The sequence below is a fragment of the Astyanax mexicanus genome, chromosome 2 (genome assembly GCF_023375975.1).
Source record: "Astyanax mexicanus isolate ESR-SI-001 chromosome 2, AstMex3_surface, whole genome shotgun sequence".
In the NCBI taxonomy this organism is placed as follows: Eukaryota; Metazoa; Chordata; class Actinopteri; order Characiformes; family Acestrorhamphidae; genus Astyanax; species Astyanax mexicanus.
Window position 1 is genome coordinate 37303503 of NC_064409.1, and position 23596 is coordinate 37327098.

General features: G+C 37.3%; 1 protein-coding gene across 1 annotated transcript in view; it reads right to left on the reverse strand.

Annotated features, from left to right (window-relative positions):
* Nucleotides 1-23596, reverse strand: part of gnptab (N-acetylglucosamine-1-phosphate transferase subunits alpha and beta) — a 38573-nt gene that overhangs the window by 7193 nt on the left and 7784 nt on the right. Inside the window, exons 7-19 of the mRNA XM_022671698.2 lie at nucleotides 23083-23217; nucleotides 14549-14710; nucleotides 14187-14366; nucleotides 12714-12884; nucleotides 12260-12383; nucleotides 11898-12110; nucleotides 10001-10977; nucleotides 9005-9204; nucleotides 7745-7964; nucleotides 5756-5869; nucleotides 4385-4470; nucleotides 2907-3005; nucleotides 2578-2745 (exon numbers count right to left, since the gene is read on the reverse strand). Of these exons, the coding sequence (XP_022527419.2) occupies nucleotides 2578-2745; nucleotides 2907-3005; nucleotides 4385-4470; nucleotides 5756-5869; nucleotides 7745-7964; nucleotides 9005-9204; nucleotides 10001-10977; nucleotides 11898-12110; nucleotides 12260-12383; nucleotides 12714-12884; nucleotides 14187-14366; nucleotides 14549-14710; nucleotides 23083-23217 (2849 nt within the window). The remainder of the gene's footprint in view (nucleotides 1-2577; nucleotides 2746-2906; nucleotides 3006-4384; nucleotides 4471-5755; nucleotides 5870-7744; nucleotides 7965-9004; nucleotides 9205-10000; nucleotides 10978-11897; nucleotides 12111-12259; nucleotides 12384-12713; nucleotides 12885-14186; nucleotides 14367-14548; nucleotides 14711-23082; nucleotides 23218-23596) is intronic.

The following is a 23596-nucleotide window of genomic DNA, read 5'->3' on the forward strand; positions in this document are numbered from 1 at the left end:
AGGCGGCTCTGTTACAGCGAAGCCTCCTCAGCACCATGTGATCTGCCCGGCTGCACCACAGGACGCCCCGGCTATTTCAGGGCCCTGTCAGGCTCACCCAAACCCTGGGTCGCATTGTAAAAGCTCCAGGTCTTAACCAGCTGGTCTCCACAGAGAGACACACACACACAAGCATGCACACATGTATACAAAAACACAACACCAAACAAACTGTGATTGCATAATCATTATTATAGTGTTCCCAAATCTAAATTTAAGCCTAAAGCTTAAATATGCCCCAGTTGTGTCTAACTTGAACCCCCAAATTTAATCTTAATCATAAAATCCACCGTGAACAATCATGCGGCCGAGGACATTTGACCCTCACCAGTATAAAAATACAAGCGTACATATCTACACATAAACACAGCCGCAACCACCCAGTCATTCCCAGAATTCCCTTTGGTGATGACACCACGAGGAATTGGTCATCCGTTCCCTTGTGATGAAAGGAATAACAATCCCCTGTCACTCAAAGTGACCGACAAACAAAGAAGCTATAAATCACACAGAGCATGATTAAGCTTACACAATAGATTATATATAGATACTGTTACAATGCATGTGTTTGAAGTGAGCGGTAAGCACCTGCACATCACCCTCTTTCTTAAAAAAAAAAAAACCCTCAACAATAACAATTGTCTATTCCAGTCTGTCTGTTCTGTGTCCTTCATCTTTTTATAACTCATAGACATCTGGAGTGTTGATGTTTGGTCGTACTATTTAAATATAATCACTCAAGTACAGTACGGGGCAACTGTCTTCTGTAAAACAATAAAGTGTAAAGCTATTTACAGTATCTCAGAATAGAATAAATGTAAATAAACATTGTGACTAAATGTGTAACAATGCCAGATGACCTTTAATCTTCATTATAGGGACTTTGACAACCCTATGTCACATTAAATTTAATATAAAGCTTGTGGCCCTACTTTTTTCTGAATGACCACTCTGCTGCGCAATTTACGCTGCATGGAATGGATAATTGTAAGACACCATTAGGACCTTCAAATGCTTTTCACCCAACATTTGTATGTTTAATTCAATGAAAAGTTGTCTGTAACTGTTAAAATTCTTCATCATTTATTGTTCACGGTAACCTTTATTTTTTCTTCCGAATAATGGAAATGCAAAATATAATTTTGAATATCTTGAATGAATAAAAAATAAATAATGTACAGTACCAGGCAAAAGTTTGGACACACATCTTCTTATCCAATGTGTTCAACAGTTGCTGCTTTTCTTTTAAGCTGTAAAGCTCCAGCTTATCCCAAATCACCTCAAATCACACATCTCAGATGCGTTTAGATCAGAGGATTGTGGAGGGCAAACTTTTCTCTTTACTATGTAATTTCATATGAATTTCCTAATTCATATTAATGTCTTTAATATTAATCTACAATGTAGAAATTACATTAAATAATGAAAAAAAAGTTAAATATTGCATGAGAAGGTGTGTCCAAACTTTTGACTGATACTGTACAAACACTGTCAATAAAATTAGACATACAGCTCATTAAAGTAAATTGTTTTTTCTCTTTCAAGAAAAATATGATGAGCAATACAGGGGGCATCAGAAATACTGTAATTATGGTCATGACCATATATTGTACAATTGGCCTCTCAAAAAATTTGACTATCATTGAAAAGTTCTTTTATCTCAGTTATTGAGTCTAAAATGTGACACTCATAAATTATACTGATGTTTTACACAAAGGGTGATCTATTTGAAACATTTCATTCTTTTTTGTTTATTATGGCTGACAGCCAAGGAAAACCCAAAATCTGCGTCTCAGAAAATTACAATATAATATATTACAATTAGACCAATTGGTACTTCTGGCAGTGTGGGCAGTGTGCTGGAAAATGAAATCCGCACCTCTATAAAAATGCAGGAGAGGGAAGCATTAAGTGCTGTAAGATTTCTGTGAAAACACTGCACTGATTTTGGACTTGATTTAACACAGTGGATGAACACCAGCAGATGACATGTCTCTCCAAACCATCACTGACCATCAGTAAATTTTACATTTCATTTAGAAATCAAGAGAGCCGAGTCTGGAGAAAGAGTGGAGAGACACACAGTCCAAGCTGATTGAGGTCTAGTATGAAGTTTCTACAATCAGTGATGGTTTGGAGAGACATGTCATGTGCAGCTGTTGATCCACTGTGTTTTATCAATTCATAATCATCATAATCAACAATAAAGGAAATAAACACTTAAAATAGATCACTCTGTGTGTAATATATCTATATAATATATGAGTTTAATTTTTTTTACTGAATTACTGAAATAAATAAACTTTATAATGATATTCTTTTTTTTTTATTTGCACTATTATATTAATAACACACAACGTCTAATCTCTGTGACTTCTGTGTTCTGCCTTGAAGTCACTGACTGTCCATCACTGGGTGATGGTGTAATAAACATTCTTGCATTCTGCATTCTTGGTATCATCACTCTTTCCATTCAGTGTTCTCAGTCTTTCCTCTGGTCCCTGCTTGGAATATTAACACCAGTACAAATGTTCTCACCACTCCTGCAGCTCTCCCATGTGGAGGAAGCGGTTGCGGTACTCTCTGGGCAGCTCAAACTGAGAGGGCAGTGGAAACATGGACTCGTAGAAGTCCCTCAGGACAGCTTTCACTGTACTGGCATCCTTATGGCTGTGGTCAATGTTGTCATTCAAACAGATGAACTTCCTACAGGGAAAAGAGAAATGATAAACACTGGCTGCAGCCTTAATTAACGATGACAGCTTTTCCTGTTCACAGTTATAAGCTTTCATAAGGCATGCTTCATATGTCTACATACAGATACATGCACAGAAGCTACAGAAGCCTTCAGAATTACAGGAACACACCTTGGGTTCTTCCTTATGTCATCCAGCTGCCCAACCACATGTGAGACGTTGGTTCGTACCATCTTGAAGGCAATTTCCTCCTCTCCCATGATCTCAAATCTAATGAAGAGAATAATCAAGCATTAATTTACATCAATACATAATTCATATCACAATTCATTATTGTGCTATTATGTATACACTCATTGTCAAAAAATAGTTGCACCCCGAAAATAATAATAATAATAATAATAATGACAGGAAATAAACTTGGTGAATAGGAAAGCCTGAAGTGATTTTATCTCGGTGGACAGAACCAACATACTAAGGGAAATCATCATAAACCCTTAAATGCTCCCTTAACTATTGAATTTCCTTTAAATAATCAAGGTTAAGTGTTGAATAAAGTTTATTAACCCCTCAACAGGCCTTGGCTTGTATACAGATATGTAGATGATAAAAAAAACCTTTTCTCTGGAGTAAAATATGTTTTTTACATTCTAAACACGTTCATGGCTTTAGAGATTCCTACAAGACACTTGAAAAGGCTGCCTGTCCATTATCTTTTCCACTTAATAATTTTAGATCAGTGATATATATATATATATATATATATTTTTTTTATTACAATTACAATTAGGATTTTCACACACATTTCTTATAAAACATGAAACCTTTTAATGTAATACTTGAATAGAAATCCTTAAGATTAATCATGTATTTTTAAGTAGAATGTAGATAAACGCTGCCGTGTTAAGGGGATAAATGGTAACATTTAAGTGAGCCAAAACCTCACCTTAATATCTGAAAAAATGAGAATATGGTTGAGTTTATCATTTTAATGAGCTATATACCCTACAATCATTAATTTATTAGGCAAAAGTGCCACAAATATGTTCAATTCAGAAGTAGGAATACACTAAATGTAAAATGTTGGAGCAAACAGCACTGTTGTGTTTTCATTACATTCTAAATACTCTCTTTAAAAACTGTTAGAGCCATCTTAAAAAAGTTACAAAGTTAGCAATTTTCGTTGATGTGTCATTCTTATGGTTACAGTGACACTTTAACACTGTAAAACCTCAGTCACTGCAATAAACCCCTTACAGATTCCCCTTAATCAAATCAAATTAAGATAACTTTACCAGATACCAAATACCAGATACTTTACTTTGCCTGATTGGAATTGTGTGGAATAGTATCGGACACATTATCAACACTCTGCAGAATCTGCAGGAATATTGGAGCTGCATAGGATGGATTATTGCAGCACATTATTAGGAACCTCTACAAATCCATGGCAAAACATTTCGCTTCCAGTGTTACACACTGCTTCTCTATATGTACCTCAAAAAATATTGCCCATATCAGTCTAAACGTGTCCACTTATTGGTGTATCTCTAACTTTTACATTCCTTTTGAACAGCATTGCAATATGAGACTTCCTAATGAGTGCAAATATTATTGACGGTGAGTATTGTGCTTTGTGTTAGACTTACTTGTATTTGTTCTGGTCTTTGAAGGCTTTCTGTATTTTCTCCGCAATCGGTTTGCAGTGGATAACCAGACCTTTGGTAACTGGAGGCTGCAGAAGAAGTAAAAGCTCCAGTATTAAACACAAGCCTTCTTTAACAGCACAACAGTGTCTAAGTATAGGGTGTGCATTAATCATCAGCATCTCATAGGACACAGATGTGGGGTTAGGGCTGCACTATATGTACAAAACATCACAATGCATTTCTAATTGTGCTATGCCTGGTGAAGTAATAAAACCAGGGCTGTCAAATGAGTTAGAACATGCAATAAATCATCAACAGCACTTTTTCTTTTGCTGTTTGTTTCCCACAATTTCCACCTTTTGATTGGTCCTCAATAGAGCATATAAAATATATACAGTTTTATAATGACATGGGAAAAAAGTCATGGGATATCAGTATGTAAATTGATCGTTAAGTGTTACCTCAGGGGACAGCTAAGGAACACCTGTATAACTTGTGAGGTAGTGTCTTGTGAGTGAGGCTGACTAAGAGTGAATCCTGATAGTGGACGGCAGATAAATAGGACATTCCATTTCCAAGTTCTACAAGCATTAACCTTTCCTCCATCCACAATGACAGGTGAGAAAGTACTACCACCCACTGTTATATTCTCCATTATCTGGTCTAATTTAAATAGCTAAAGGTGGAAAGCTCCTCAAAACTCATATACAGCTCTGAAACTAATTAAGAGACCACTTTAGTTTCTGAATCAGTTCCTCTGATTTTGCTATTTATAGGTTTATGTTTGAGTAAAATGAACATTGTTGTTTTATTCTATAAACTACAGACAATATTTCTCCCAAATTCCAAATAAATATATTGTCATTTAGAGCATTTATTTGCAGAAAATGAGAAATAGCTAAATAAAAATTATGCAGAGCTTTCAGACCTCAAATAATGCAAAAAAACAAATTCATATTTATAAAGTTTTAAGAATTCAGAAATCAATATTTGGTGGAATAACCCTGGTTTGTAATCACAGTTTTCACGCTGCTTCTGGATAACTTTATGCCAGCTGATGTTCAGGTTTGATGGCTTGTGATCATCCATCTTCCTCTTGATTATATTCCAGAGATTTTCAATTAGGTAAAATCAAAGAAACTTCTTTTTAAGTGGTCTCTTATTTTAGTCTTTATTCTTTTACCTGAACCTGCTCTAAAACATTGAAAAAACAACCTATTATCCATGGCTCACTTTGTGTATATAATGTCCTGTATACTATACAGAACACACAATCTGAATAATGTGAATGGTCATTATCATCCTTTTAAAGGTCACTATAATTCAGCTATTGTTATACACAGCTGCCAGTACAGAAGATGGTTCTCTCACCATGCTGGGGTCGTAGTAGGCCTCCTGAGTGGGATTCACTATGTGGAGCAGAGTCTGGTTGGTAGGGAGAGCCTTGGAGCAGTTTATCAGCATCTGCTCCAGACCTGTCAGGTCCTGCTCACAACCACACAAACACAGCATTTAACAACTTATTAAAGCACAGTCTTAGACTCTAAGGTTTGTAGGTCATTACTAGTTTTTACAGCAGTTAAGGGTTGGGCGGTAAAACGGTAATACACTACACATTAAAATTATATTTTCCAACAAGCACAGTATATTATACATATTGGCACATCGTATTGTAAGGCGCACTATCAACAAACAACTATTTTCTGGTATGTTTTCATACATAAGGAGCATTAAATTTATAAGGCGCATTTTAAACGGCAATAGTAAGGAACAGGGGTGTCGCAATGTTTCCCTTCTAACTTAAGCAGGTCTTGTCACTGGGGACGCCTAAGAAACAAAACTTAAAATAAACATCTTTCTTTAAAGTCAAACGAGTGCTGGTATTATTCTACACAGATTTCTCTGGTGAAAACAGATTATTTGGGTGAGTAAAGCACTTCTATTTACTTCCATTTACAGTAAGCTTAAATTTCTAGTATCTTAGCATAGTTAGCAGCAGCGGTTAGCAGCAGCGCTAACCACAGTAAGCAGCGGTGCTAGCCACAGTTAGCAGCAGTGCTAGCCACAGTTAGCAAAGCTTAGCCATAGTAAATTCCACCAGACAGTGCTACACTGAGGTACCCTGAGTGTTCTGGTAAGCCAAGGTGCTATCAGCTAGCAGTTTGTCCCACGTAGCTTGTTTGAACATGGTTAAAACACAGGATATAATCCGATATACTCACCTATGAACGGCAAAAGAGCTAGCACTGCGGTTAGCAGCTAATGCTACTGCTGCTCCAGTCTGCAGAAACGTCACTGAAACTCCTTTATAACGCTGCAATTTGGCAGAGTGGCTTTACTGCTTCTTACAACCTGACTGGTAAAATTCATACGTAACGCACAATGGAATATAAGGTGCAATGTCAATTATTGGGAAAATTAAAGGATTTTAAGTGCGCCTTATAGTGCGAAAAATATGGTATGACATGTCTGACGTGACAAATTTCTGCTTTGTGCTTCGCACAAAGGGCCAAATTATATAATTTATTCATGTGCATTAGAGATGGCCATGGATGGGAGAAAACATTTTTACACCCAAGTTGTAGGTTTTGGCAAAGGAGTCTACACAATGTGCCTCAAAACTCTCCGGAGATCACTCGACTGTGTGTGACGGTTTGGAGCTTTATCTTCTAAATATCTGTGATGTTAATGCTTAGCTGGTTAGCTAACGTTATCTAATGCTAGCTAACAAACTAGGACTTCACTTTGCCAGGTTTTATCATTAGTTTTCAGGTTAGTTAGTTTAAAAAAGCTGTACTGAGCTGTCTGATGCTCTGTATATCTATACCAGAAGCTAGATTAACAAGGGAACCTTAGAGCCCAACACAACAGGACCCTGTAAAATGCGAAATCCGGCAATAGCGTTGTGTATCTTTATAGTTCATTATACAAGATAGCTAACTAGCATTGATATCACTTATATTTAAATGTTCATTGAATTTAACGTGTGTGCAGTGTTCATTTAGTCTGCACTTTGTATTTGATAATTTTTCAGTTAAAAAATAAAGAAGCCACGTAAATACAGGACTTGCTCACCTCATGCAAATTCCTGCTGCTGGTAATACCCTATACTGTGGTAATGTTTTGACACGGTATGACAATATGAAAAAAATGGATGCCACCCAACCCTACAGCTTGTTTATGTTTTTGGTAAATGCTCTGAAACACAGTATAGACAGTTACTAAACAAATACTGGAAAACAATATTTATATGACTGCTTTATCCAAACATTTCAAATACAGTGCATTAATAATGCTTAATTCTCCTAACAAGGCTTGCACTATCATTCCCCCTCCCCAGCACCAGCTGTTAGTAAGTACCTGAAGACTGAGTGGCAGCTCATGGATGCGTGTGGCGAGTGTGCGAATCTCTCTGTCGGACAGAACACCAGATTGATCCGTATCAATCTCGTCAAAGACCTGCGAGACGTTGAGTTGCTGCAGAGCACTCATCAGGAAGTAGAAGTAGGAGAAAGCGAACTGCATGTCCTGTGAATGTCGTACACGATGGGAAGAGGTCTTATCAAACTCCTCAGGAAAGCTGAGAAACAGAAACAAAAAAAGAAGAAAAAAAGACAACAGTTACTTAGTTTGTTTTGTGTAAAACTTCTACTACCAGAAGTACTATGGTCAAAAATGTCTTTAGAAACATTTTAAATGAGTGATGATTAATCATAATTAAAGCAATTCAACCAAATAAGCACTAAATGACAACAGTACAACCTGCAGGGGTTGGACAATGAAATTTTAGACCACAATAATCTATTGTCCTGACGGACAGTTCTGGTAGAAACAGGAGAGTTGAGGTGCACATTGAATTCTGACGTGATTTTGGCAGCCGTGGTTTTGTGTTTTTGGATACGATCCGGGTTAGCACCCGGACATCCCTTTTAGACAGCTTCCTCTTACAGTGTCCACAGTTAATCCTGTTGGATGTGGTTCGTCTTTCTTGATGGTATGCTGATATTACCCTGGATACCGTGGCTCTTGATACATCAAAAAGACTTACTGTCTTGGTCACAGATGCAGCAGCAAGACGTGCACCAACAATTTGTCCTCTTTTGAACTCTGGTATGTCACCCATAATGTTGTGTGCATTGCAATATTTTGAGCAAAACTGTGCTCTTACCCTGATAATTGAACCTTCACACTCTGCTGCTCCAATTTAGCCATAAAACCTCCCACACTGAAATGACAAGTGTTTCAGTTTCTTAAAAGTTTTTTAAACGTTTGGATACTCTGTAGTACCGAGACATTTTGGACGGTGCCTTTTTGGTATTGAATTTTGATACCCTGCTCTATAGATCATATCCACCCAAAATCATTTATTTTACTCCAATCTTGGACACACAGTGTATTATTTAAATTGTAACATGTTAGATCAGTGTTTTCTTGTGACTTCTGGTTCTGGTTCTTTTTGCTTTCAATAGCATGTGGCCCTAGTACAAACTGCTATTGAATAATTTTAGCTTTCTGATCATGTGTTAAGATAACTCCAGGCAGCCAACCACAATCATATATATGGTATATAAGTGTCAGTGTGTGTGTATGTGTGTGTTTGATCCTTTGGATGATTCTTACGTGTCCTGTAGCTCCTGCATGACAAGCCTATCGATCATGTGCGGCATGTGAGCTGGAACTTTGCGGGATGTGAAGCCAAACTGGCCGTTCAGAAGCTTGTTGACATAGCGGAGCGAATCAGCAAAGGTGTCTTTCAGCTTCCGTCCAGTAGCAGTGCTGTCTGCCCTATACTCCAGCTCTTTCTCCAGCCTTTCCTGTTCCTGTAAAATACAACCAGGAGGCTTTAAAGATATACTTGTATCTGACCTGTCAAGGTACAGTGGTTTATTTGCTGGATAAAGATAGTTCTGTATTTGTCTAAAACAGATCTTTTCCTTGTGTTGATGAACTCTACTACAGCATGAGTAGACTGATAAATAAATCACTGTGCTGCTGATCAGTTATTTATCTCAGTGTTACGGAGCTCTACTAAAGCATGAGTAGACTTATAAATTACTGTGCTGATGATCAGTTATTTATCTCAGTGTTGCTGAGCTTTACTAAAAGATGAATAGACTGATAAATAAATCAATGTGCTGCTGATCAGTTCTTTATCTCAGTGCTGATGAACTCTACTAAAGCATAAGTAGACTGATAAATTAAATCACTGTGCTGCTGATTAGTTATTTAGCTCAGTGTTACTGAGCTCTACTAAATCATGATTACACTAATAAATCACTGTGCTGCTGATCAGTTATTTATCTGTGTTACTGAGCTCTACTTAATCATGATTACACTGATAAATCACTGTGCTGCTGATCAGTTATTTATCTCAGTGTTACTAAGCTCTACTAAAGCATGAGTAGACAGATAAACAACTGTGCTGATGATCAGTTATTTTCTAGACTCTGTAATCAGCTATTTATAAATATATATATATGTTTTACCCAGCACTAGTCTGGGTGGTCATACTGCATACTGCAAATGTCACTATTTATATATATATATATATATATATATGTATATATATATATATATATATATATATATATATATATATATATATATTTAACCTACCTCCAGGAGGTCTTGGAAGAATCTGCTCTTTTCCCATGGCAGGAAACTCCACTCAGGGCCTGCATAGTTCTGGAGCTTACGACCCACAGCCACTCCAGCATCAGCTTCAGGCTCCTGATCATGACCCTGGACCTCTGAACCCTTGCCCTTAGACAAGCTTCCCACCAGTGAACCGAGCAGCCTGGATGATGGAGGCTTGTCCGTGCCCACAAGTCGAGACTGGTCAGCGTGAGCCTGATCATTTGCAGGCTCATTATTGTCAATCTTAACTGGGATGAGAGGAACTTTATCAATCTGTTTCGGTTTGTCATGTGATTTAGGTGCATCCCTTACTTCTCCATTGTTTTCATTAATCTTAAAAGCAGCCTGGTCTTGGAAAGGCTTTAACAATGAGGCTTTGGTCAAATTGTAGCCTTTAATAGTGATGTCCCCTAGCAGCAGTTTCTCCTCCAGCTTCTGCAGCTCATCTCTCACTTCCTTTGGCAAAAGCGATATGTTTAATGCAGGGACCACCACAACTTCAGGCACCTGTTCAGGAGTCTTCTTCTTCACTTTAGGGGCTTGCTTCTCGACTGGGACATCTGTGAGCAGAACCTCTACTTCCTGGGGGGCTACAGTGGGCTTGTGCTCCTCGTGCCCTTTGTCCTGCAGTGATTCTGTAATGTTAGGCTTAGGAAGCTCTCTGGTGTCCAAAGCCACATTGATGCTCATGGTGAACTCCTGGTCGTTCGTACCCTGAAAGGTGAGGTTGTAGTGGATCTGGGTGGCGTTGTAACCTGGCAGCAGCAGCAGGTGGATGGTTTTCCACTTGTTCGCGACAGAAGTGTGACGCACTACAGGGTTTTCGCTCACGTGGGCCTCAGATACGCGGTTAGCAAAAGAAGAGAAGCTGAAGTAGGGCCTCAGCTCTCCCTGAGGCAGAGTGTACTGCGTTTTGTTCCTCTGCAGCTCGACGCGGTGAAGCTGGCCGAAGTTATCTGGTAAACAGGCACACAAGTAGAAATAATGAGGTTCTTACATGTTGAAAATGTTGAAAATGACTGAAATGTAATTGAAAAGTAAGTGAATTATAATGGTGATGAGCACAAATAAAAATAAACCAATATAAGTGCACAAATGTACATCTTCAACAGACTAAATGCTGGTAGTCCCCTGTAGGAGTGCGTCATATCGTATCGAAAGCACTCTGCATACATGCAGATCTCTGTAGCTCAACTTAATGACAACCTGGCGACAACTTGATTTATGTTGGCAAAAAATTGGTATAAAAAACATGCATAATTTAGATCATAATAAAATTAATCATAATTTAGGAATTGTACAAGCAAACTAGGTCAAATGCTTACCCATTATGCAAAAAATTTTTTAGTTTAAGATATTTTACTTTTACAATGTTAAGTACATGAAATCTAAAATATAAAAAATATATAATTTTTGCTTTTTTTTTTTTTCTCAGAAAAATATCTAATAAAAAAAAAACATTTATTAATTATTTTTGCAGTTACCCACAGCTTAATTCCTTTGTTTATATTTTTTGATTATGAGCTTCTGCATAAGATATCCAGTAGATATTAATGTTGTAACTACCAGTTTGGCAAAAAATTATTTTAATCCACATGGAGTTAAGAAACGATAAGGCTAATTTAGCTAACAAGTACTAAAAGCTTATATCCCACCAATAAGCATTGTACCATTGTAACTTCTCCTAAATCACAAAATCTCCTAAATCAACTGTGTTAACTTCTTAGATTTATGAAGTAGATGTGTTTTTGTACCTTTGAGTCCCTATCACAAACTGCTATCTATAACAACAGAAAAAATATATATTTAGAGCTGAAACTAGTAGTATTAAACATTCTAAAGCTAAAATCTTTTGTCCACTAATTCTGTTTCTCACCTTGTCCACAGTCTCCCACATCAAAGCCGCAAGTCAGCACATTACAGGCCTGGTCACAGAACTTGTCAGCCAACCAGGAGTTAGCACAGCCCTGGTTGCAGAACGAAACACCTCCCAGTCCTCCTAAACCACCTGCAAACTGCCAGGGCTGTCCACCTCCGACCACTGAGCCTCCAGGACCACCACCACCGTAACGACTTCCTCCTGCTGTACCTGTAAAATCATCCACAAGATGAAGTGATCCTTAGTGTTCTGCAGTTTAAGCTAAAACCTAAGTTCTTCACCAAACCTGTGTGTTTTAGAAGTAACAAAACAATTATAAAATAAGAGACAAAAGCAGTAAAGATGAGAACACTGCTCACCCAGGCAGTCTCCACCATCCCAGTCACAGGCAGAGTTGTTGCAGGCTTTGTCACAGTAACCATCTTTGATCCACGACCCTGGGCAGCCCTCAGCACAGTTAGGAACTGGCCAGGTGAGATACACCTATAGGAAGTGAAGAATTTGGCTTAAATTTGGGGAACATCATAAACGTGGGAAAGTTATGTTCATCCTTATTCTGGTTATATTCTTTAAGGTCCTAATTATACTCAATTACCTTAGAACATTGAGACCTTGATACTTGAAGAGAGAAGGATATTTTGAGACAGTCGAGGATGATACATAGTGTATAATCATTCAATAAATATCCTAATTACTTAACTCTGTTACCGGTACATAAATTCTGTTACTACCCAGCTACATTTATGAGATATCAACACAAGTATACACCAGAAAAGAGGTCAATATAGAGTGTTGAAAAACCTGTGTTCAAACCTTTTGGCCCTTTGAATGACTGTAGAAATCATCAGGCCACACATCCTTTCCAAACATCACATCATCGTTGAGGTAGATGAACTTCTGCGAGAGGCCTGGGATTCGATGGATGTGGGTCTCAATAGCTGGAGAGCTAAATGTGGGCAGGTGGGTCTGATTTTGGAAAATATCCTGGGAGGAAACACACACACACAGACACAGACACACACAGACACACACACACACACAGACAATGTCAATCAACTAAAGAGTATTTCCAGCTTTGTAATTGATATCTTAGATCTGTTATTATGTAGTAAGTAATCAAATATTAAACACAATATTTTCTGCAAATCCAAATATCTAATTACTACATATTTAATAACATAAAACATGCACAGCTTAGTCCCAAATTTTATACATTGTTAAGGTCAAAAGGAGAGATGTCCCAATGTGTGAATTCTGGGCCAATTACAATAATCGATATTACTCATGTATATATCTGCTGATACCGTTATTAATATACATATTTATATACATATTTATTAACTACAGAGAGACTACACACTCCTCTATAACTTTAGAAACAAACATAATACTTTTTTACCTTACATTTTGAACTGTATCTGAACAATAAAATGAAAGTAGTCTACTTAGAGATTTATTTTCACATTCAGAGTTTTTACATTTATTTTGGTTTCACATTTACTTACTAATTTGCTAACTGCTGCTTACATAGACTGGTCACAGTATTTTTTTAATTAACAGGTTAAATATAACAATAGATCTGTTGAAACTTTTTTAAATAGTAGCATAAGCAGCATTGGCCAATTGTTGTAGTGCAACCAACATCGCTTGGTCATTTTCCAGCACACAATAAATACATCAGCAAATATTGTTTTAAAATATCGACCAAAACGGCAGGCGCTGATGATAAAAAAAGGCAATTTTTGGCCTATATGGATATAATTACAATATCATTGTGCATCCCTAGTTAAAAGACTAGGGAAAAAGTGAGGGTCATTCAAAAGCAATTGCAAATTAACACAGAATTTGCTGCTAATTTGTGGAAATTATTTAAGATGAGTTTGTAAGGAGTGCACAGGTTAGATGTCCTTATGAGCATTTTTTATGAACATTGTTTTTCAAGCAATGTATAAATGGTGCACTGCCCTCTGACTAAGTTTTATTCAGATTCTTGGCAAACATACAAGTGTTTCAATGTGTTTTACTAGATACAAACAAATACTTTCAAAGTTCTTCTGAACTGATATTTTTAATATTCCACATTATATATATATATTTTTTTTAGTTATGGAAGACAACAGTGCATTTTCAGAAAACACTGCTTTACAACTAGACTGTACATTCAGACTGTACTGTAATTCATTATTGGTAATGGACTAGTATTTCAACACTACTAATAAACTTTAATCTTAATGGGATAATGGTGTTAGGATTAAAAAAAAAAAAAAACAATGTGAAGGAGCTCACCTGATGGGAAACCACAGTAACACGGGGGTTGTCGAGGTTTAGCCATGAGGGGATCTGCCCATTGGTGACAATAAAGATGTGCCGCACCCATGGGGCGTGTCTTTCCACTGATCGCAGAGAATAGCGAAGCTCCTCGTTGTCCTCAAAACGGCTAGCTGACACATCCTCATCCTGCTTAGACTGGAGCGGCAAAGCATTTGTTTGTATAAAGCTTTGTATTATCCTCTCAATGCTGTCAATCATCCATCAATTTTAATATATATAAACTAACTTCCCTGAATTCTTATTCAGTAATATTTTAACACAGTTAGTGTGGTATCTAAGTGCTCAGTCTAGTGTACACTGTGCCTGTGCATTGTTACCTGTGCAACAGCGCTGAGGTCCCAGAACAGATATGCTGGGCTCACAGTGAGCTCTTTGCCGTCCAGAGTCAGGTTCTTTTTGGCCTGCTGGAGGAGATCGGTGAAGTCCTGTGCTGTGTTCAGGTGGAGGAGAGCAATGCTGGCCTCAGAGTAAAGCTGCAGCTGCAGGACGAGGAAGAGCATTTAGAACATTTACAATATTACACCTGAATTATCACTGCAACTTAACAGACTGTAACACAACATACCAAACACTTCTTCAACTAAAGTTTAAAGATTCTGAAATAAAAAAGGATACCTCTGAAGTAAAGATAGTTGTGCTACCTATTATCAGAAAGTTATTGCATAAAGTTCTGAAATATTGCACATTTATTATGCATATTGCACCATAATACATGGAATTTATTATAATGCAAATCAAGCAATGCAGTCACTAACAAGCATACACAAACCTTAGCACACAACCAATGAAATTTTCCACATAAACATCATTCTGTATCAAATGTTGCCTATTCTCAGTCTTGGATATTTTCCAGGTCTTGGCTTAAAGCAGTATAATGAAAGAAATAGCATTTTTAGCTACTAGGGTCCACCACTGTTGGGGAGTGTAATTCCCTTTTACCCCACTGCCTCTTGTGGACAGCTAAAAATTTGGTTGTGAGACACAGAATGAAAATCTGAAGTTGAAAAAAATTTACATATATATATATTATTTTTAAATGTTATGCAAATATGATGCAGTTAAAAACTGTACCACAGTTCTTGTGAGACTTCTTGTGCACATTCCATCTTACAAACACCAAAAATGTACAGTGCAAGTAGAAGTTTGGACACACCTTCTTATTCATTTTAATTTATTTTCCTATATTATAAATTAATACTGAAGTCATCCAGACTATGAGGAAATACATAAGGAACCACGTAGTAAAATAAAAAGTGTTAAACAAACCAAAATACTCTGTAAAGCATTTAGGTGGGTCTTATCTGGGGTGCTGTTAACTTGGAGTTTATAAGACTGATAACTCTGATGAACTTCCTTTTCAACAGAGATAACTCTTGGTTTTCCCTTCCTCCTGATAAGAGCCAGTTTCATCATAATATTTTTGGTGGTCTTTTTGACTGAACTTGAGCATACTTTTAAAGTTCTTAAAATCTTTCGGATCGACTGACCTTCATTTCTTCATTTAGTTGAGTAGTTCTTGCTATAATATGGATTAAAACATTACTCAGATAGGGTTATTCACTGTATACCAACTTTACATCTTCACAACTTTACAACTGATGCTCTTACACTCTTTACCCTCGTGAAAATATTTTAATATTTACAATAATAATTATAATAATTATTTTTTTTACATTATATATTTTAATTACATTGACATTATTAAATCACCCGTATTTAAGGGGTCAACAAAACACATGAAAAGCATCATGACTAGCTGAAATAGATACGCGGTTCCAAAAATCAGCCTGCCTGACCAGCAGCAGACCTCTCCCGCCTATTGCTCCCAATTGCGGAGGATATTGGGGAAGAAATAAAGACAAAGCTAAAAATAAACCAAAAAACTATTACTCAACTGCCAAGAATTAACAACAGTAAACAAAGGCTGTAAATAAATGAAAATATAAATGAGAATGCTAATCCTAAATGTATGGGGTCATGTGCATTCTTTGTGTGCTTAGTCATGTCTTTGATTAATCTTTCTAAGATGATCAACAACTACCCAACAAGCCTTTGATGTGGGATATGATGACATGGTTTCAGTAACTTGAGTAACGACTGGATCTCACCACAGTACATCCAATGACCAGCTAAATTCCTGGTCCAATCAGTGGCCATGCTGCTGCTTTCACACATGCTAAAGATCCCGTGCAATGTCTCAGGGAAATCCCATGCATCACACAGCTTGTGTGAGTGTGTGTCTGTAAGTGTGTGTGTGAGTGTGTGTGTGTTCATGTGCATTTTTCTAGATATGTAAAGATATGTCTTGCGAGGACAGATTTAAAAGTTTTTCTTATTTATTTATGTATTTTATATATATATATATATATATATATATATATATATATATATATATATATATATATATATACACACTACCGTTCAAAAGTTTGGGGTCACATTGAAACGTCCTTATTTTTGAAGGAAAAGCACTGTACTTTTCAATGAAGATAACTTTAAACTAGTCCTAACTTTAAACAAATAGACTCTGTACATTGCTAATGTGGTAAATGACTATTCTAGCTGCAAATGTCTGGTTTTGGTGCAATATCTACATAGGTGTATAGAGGCCCATTTCCAGCAACTATCACTCCAGTGTTCTAATGGTACAATGTGTTTGCTCATTGGCTCAGAAGGCTAATTGATGATTAGAAAACCCTTGTGCAATCATGTTCACACACCTGAAAACAGTCTAGCTCATTACAGAAGCTACAAAACTGACCTTCCTTTGAGCAGATTGAGTTTCTGGAGCATCACATTTGTGGGGTCAATTAAACGCTCAAAATGGCCAGAAAAAGAGAACTTTCATCTGAAACTCGACAGTCTATTCTTGTTCTTAGAAATGAAGGCTATTCCATGCGAGAAATTGCTAAGAAATTGAAGATTTCCTACAACGGTGTGTACTACTCCCTTCAGAGGACAGCACAAACAGGCTCTAACCAGAGTAGAAAAAGAAGTGGGAGGCCGCGTTGCACAACTAAGCAAGAAGATAAGTACATTAGAGTCTCTAGTTTGAGATCTGGTCACCAGATCTGAACCCCATTGAGCTGTTGTGGGAGCAGCTTGACCGTATGGTACGCCAGAAGTGCCCATCCAACCAATCCAACTTATGGGAGCTGCTTCTAGAAGTGTGGGGTGCAATTTCTCCAGCTTACCTCAACAAATTAACAGCTAGAATGCCAAAGGTGTGCAATGCTGTAATTGCTGCAAATGGAGGATTCTTTGATGAAAGCAAAGTTTGATGTAAAAACAATGTTATTTCAAATACAAATCATTATTTCGAACCTTGTCAATGTCTTGACTCTATTTTCTATTCATTTCACAACGTATGGTGGTGAATAAGTGTGACTTTTCATGGAAAACACAAAATTGTTTGGGTGACCCCAAACTTTTGAACGGTAGTGTATATATATATATATATATATATATATATATATATATATATATACGTATATATATATATATATATATATATATACGTATATATATATAGATATATATATATATACGTATATATATATATATATATATATATAGATATATATATATATATATATATATATATGTATATATATATATATATATTTTTTTTTTTACAAAAACTGGTACTTTAATTTGAAAATCTAAAAAAATGTTTTAGTTTTAGTTACTGAGATTAAAGTGACAGTCTTTAAATTTTGAGGATTTAGAGACCTCTCTGGTCAGAATGTGTAACTGCACTAAGAACACAAACAATCCCTTTAAATTTAGATAATTGTAAATAATCTGCTGAGTAAAATGCTGTGTGATTTTAAGTATATTGTTTTATAACGTTTTATTCATTAAATAATGTTAAAATGTAGATAACATATACCTAATTTATTGTAATGTAAAATAGGAATAACTTTACAAAATAATATTATACACTTAATATTTACTTTAAGTATTACTATTATTATTATTGTTATTATTATCATTGAAGTTGTGTTATATGTTAATTAGAATATCTTGTTTTCCTCACAACAATTATACTGCTTTCAATGCAAAAGATACAATCTTATAGACTGCTGCTTTAAGGCTAAGGTTAGGGGGAAGTGCTCACAAGAATAGCAAAACCTGTGCATGTGTGTGTGTATGTGTGTGTTTAGTCCTATCCTCCCAGCATTGGACTCTTAAATGACTTCATCAACTGAACAAACGTACAAACACACACACACACGCGCACGCAGACATACACACACACACACTAAAACCAATCTTCATGTCATCTGTCTACCTTTAATGTCCATCCACAGCAGTTACTCCTCCTTTCATCCCTATCTCCTCTCCTCCTCTCGCCTCTCCAGAAATAGTTCAGGCAGATTAGCGCACTCCAGTAACTGCCAGGGCCAAGTCAAGGTCCTCCAATGATGAGTGTGTTCACAGGATCAGGTTCTCCCTCTTAAACACTTTTATCACCTCTTATAATGCCGTTTACACACAAGCGCGCGCACACACACATACACACACATGCGAACGCACCCCCGTGGCTGACATTCTTCCATACATGCTTCCTTTAATCCCACATGGACAGAACAGAGCACAGGAGGCTGCTGCTCTATCAATAGCTTTTACTCAGTAACTCTGTTTCCAGGAACGTTTGCATGCTCATCAACATCCAAGCCATATACTACCACACAGTAGAGGCTTCTATTGATGTTTGTGTGCATCTTTTGGAGGAAAAAACATTTTATATCCCGCTTTTTGGGCACTTGGGGTCTCTGTTGATGAGTATATCTGAAATGTTCTCTGCAAAGACATCCTGAAGGTCTTTTGCAGCCAAACATGGGACCAGTGGTGTACTAACATTTGCATGGAACCCTATCACTAACACTAATTTCCTCAGTATGGGCTGGTAAAAATAAGTTAAACCATGAATTTAATTATATATGCAGCCTGCACTTTAATAGATGTATGCTCCCTCCCCCATGCTTTACAGCTGGAATGAGGATATAATGTTGATGTGCAGTATACCCACTTCACAGGTACAGATGATAATGGGAAACATTGGTGTGGAGACATTATACATACAGGCATATATGGAGGAGTAGACAAATGGAATGCACAGACGAGACTGGGAGGAGCAGTTGAGACAGAGAGGTGCAGACAAGATAAGACACAGGCCCAGGAGAGACACAGGCCCGGGAGAGACACAGGCCCGGGAGAGACACATATAGGAAGAAAGAGAGCGGGAGAGACAAAGGCTGGGAGAGACACAGACCAGGAGAGAGACTGACCAGGAGAGAGACTGACCAGGAGAGACAAAGGCTGGGAGAGAGACAGACCGGGAGAGAGACAGACCGGGAGAGAGACAGACCGGGAGAGGCACAGGCCGGGAGAGGCACAGGCCCGGGAGAGACCGGAAGATACAAAGGCTGGGAGACACACAGACCGGGAGACACAGATTGTGAGACAGACCACGGAAAAGACAGACCAACAGAGACACAGACTGCGAGAAACAGACTGCGAGACAGAGACACTCAATCCCACTCTCAAACATACACAGAAACCACACACATGGATGATAGGGGTCAAGGGAGAGCTTTCATCAACATTGCAGTGAGTCTAAAAGGAGATATAAATACACACCACCTCTCAACACTTCACTCCTCTCCTCTGCTTCCTACTCCCCTCTCCACCTTCTCTATCTCTCTCTCTCTTCTCTATTTACATCTCTCTCAAGCTTAACCTTTCTTATTCTCAGTCTCCCTCCATCTCTTTCTTGTTGTGCTAAGAAAAAAGTTTCACACGGAAAGTGAAGTCAAACACTGAAATGCCACTGCTGAGATCCATCACCCCCAAACACTACAGACCGCCCCGCCCCCCCCGGCCCACACACACAAAAAAAAAATGATAATAGTGCACCACCTTGTGGGATTTGCAAAAACAACAGCATAAGATTAGATTAAAATAAGATAAGAAAGAATACGAATAAATAAAATAAGAAATAAAGACTAAGAAAAAAAGACCCTCACGATGAAGAAGAGGAAGAAATCTAAATCATAAACTGAGCATTTATACAGTCATATGAAAAAGTCTGGGCACCCCTATTAATCTTAATCATATTTAGTTCTAAATATTTGGGTGTTTGCAACAGCCATTTCAGTTTGATATATCTAGTAACTGATGAACACAGTAATATTTCAGGATTGAAATGAGGTTTATTGTACTAACAGAAAATGTGCAATATGCATTAAACCAAAATTTGACCGGTGCAAAAGTATGGGCACCCTTATCATTTCATTGATTTGAATACTCCTAACTACTTTTTACTGACTTACTGAAGCACAAAATTGGTTTGGTAACCTCATTGAGCTTTGAACACAACAATACAGCGCACTTTGCACAAGGAGAAGCTGTAAGGGAGAGCGATGCGAAAGAAGCCATTTCTGCAAGCACGCCACAAACAGAGAGGTGTGCTTTTGCTTCTGACTCTTGGCTTCTTTTGCATCACTCTCCCATACAGCTTCTCCTTGTTCGAAGTGCGCTGTATTGTTGACCGATGCACAGTGACACCATCTGCAGCAAGATGATGCTGCAGCTCTTTGGAGGTGGTCTGTGGACTGTCCTTGACTGTTCTCACCATTCTTCTTCTCTGCCTTTCTGATTTTTTTTTTCTGTTAGTACAATAAACCTCATTTCAATCCTGAAATATTACTGTGTACATTAGTTATTAGATATATCAAACTGAAATGGCTGTTGCAAACACCCAAATATATAGAACTAAAACTGGTTTAGATTAATAGGGGTGCCCAAACTTTTTCATATGACTGTAATAATAGAGTGAATTATACCATGTATATAAGCACCAGCAAACTGGTAAATACAAAGAGAGATATTCAGAGATATATAGGTGTTAGATACACTTTATACACCTTATGTGTATCTGGACATCTCTTTTAATAAATGCATTCAGCTACTTTAAGTTGCAGCAGTTGCTGACACTGTTGTGCAAAAGCACATGTACAGCTGGTCTACCCTCTGTAGGGAAGTACTGCCAATAAAGGATTTACACACATATGTCTATTGGCATCATGCCAAATACCAATCTTTTTAAGATTAGTTTTGGGAGTTGTGGATGAGGTGATTTGGTGGTAATCATCAAACATCTTGACCTTACTAAACTCTTGTTGCTAAATGCAATCCAGTCCTCACAGCAATACTCCAAAATCGAAGAAAAGTCTTGATAAACTCTTTAATAATATTGTTGATTTTAAGAATAATGAGGACTTAATGGCAAACAGAAAAGTGAAATAAAGAAATAAAAACAGAGATTGAGGGTCAGCTAAACTCTCTTTTTATGTGCAGACTGGCATTGTTCCATTTTAAACAGGTGTTATAAGATTATCCTCCCATTCCCCCCTCAGCTAGAGTTACACTCCAACAGCTAAAGTCACACAGCAAGCTGACACACACACACACACTAATCTTAACCCAAAGAAAAACACTCTAAAATAGTGTTTTCTGTTAAGTAGCATGAACTAATACAGTATTACATTGACATACGGAAACTGCATCTCAAAACGTGTGATTAAATCTAAAGCAGGAAACCTGAAATAGACTCTAAATCGATGAGAAGATTAAGAAGTTTACAAACACCCCTGGTCAAACTTTCTGTTACGCTTAGTAGGAGATAAACTGATCTACAAAATTGGAGCAATACTTTTGTTTTGTACAATTTAAGAGAGAGAAAAATGTGAAAGGCCAACGCAAAAGAGTTTTGAGCTCTGAGACAACTTTTGCCAAAGTCTCATATCTTAATTAGCTTGTTACAGATGTTGTTCACGATCACTGGCTCTCATTTCTCATCAGCTGTTTCACTGAATTCAGTGTTGTGCAAATGACATTACCAGACACCAGATGAGCATTTTTCCTCTCTGAGAAACTTGAGAAATATGGGCTTTTGTTAGGGAAGGCCAGATGACGATGACGTAAATGTATATATTTTATGTTTTAAATACTCTTAAGCTGAGAACTGCTCATTGGGTTACAAGAAACACAAATTAAAACCCATGTTTGACTGCAAAAGACATTGCAGAAGATTTAGCAGAGAAGAAATAAGGGGTGTACTCTTCTACTGTGCAGCAACACCTGTACAAATATAACTGAACACATTCAAATGTATTTGAATAAACACTAGCAAATCCTTGAACACTGACATTATCTACAAAACAAAGATTCAAAATGAACAGAAGATGGCTTCTACAGCATGAGATTTGTCTTATACCAACCTCAAAATCCAGAATGGACTACCGTAAGAGGTGCGACTTTAACATCTTCAATCTTCAAATTTGTATATTTCATCTGACTTAAACAGGGTTTAAGCTATTCATACTAACATGTATTTTGACCAGCCAGGAGTGCCCAAACCTTTGGAAACCTCTGAATACACTTATTTTTTGTAAATATTTGATTATATCTTTCAATGGGACAACACTGAAGACATGACACTTTGATACAAGGTAAAGTACTCAGTGAACAGCTTGTATAACAGTGCAACTTTGCATTCAACATAACTCAACACATAGCCAACCAAAAGGCAACAAAAGAGACTGCACCACCAAATGGAAATGGTCAAAAACACTAACGTAAACACTAGTGAAGCAAATCTTTACATATTTATAAAATTATTGTGAAAATTGTAGGGAAAGGGAGAATGTTGCGCATAAGAGTGAGATTGTCTGATTATAAAAAGCATTCTGGACCCCGGTCAGTTCTACAATGGCTCTTTTGTGACACCTTGTGGTCTTTCCTAATATCATTTTCTGGTCTCTAATTCTTTAGAAGTTCCCACCTGTTGGATTTTGCTGGTCACCACAGATGGCAGCTTGACTCTCAGCTGCTCTGTTTCTTTAAAAGACGCAGGGAAGCCACTCAGGTAGGCCAGCGTCTGAATCCGTACCAGGCTAGGAGCTTCCTTATCTGTCGTCTATGGGGGGGTAACACACAGATAGAAAGATAGACGCAGACAAGTCAATACATGACACAACACATAAGATTCAGGATGTTAAAACAAGAATAAATGCTGTAGACTTGCTGGATGTTTTTCCTAGTTAAAAAGAATAGGCTTTATTTAGCACATCTAGTACAGTGGTGTTTTAAAATGTGTAAATCCTTTAAAATGTTATATATTTCTAAATATGACCTTACACATCATCTGATTTTCATACAAGTCCTATAAAATAAACGGAAGGTGAAGGTAAAATTAGAGTCAAGTGTTTTCAATCACAGGACAAAAAAGGAGTTTTCTTAGGACCCGAGAAAAAAATTGTTTATGCTCATCAGGGTGTAAAAGGTTACAAAACCAT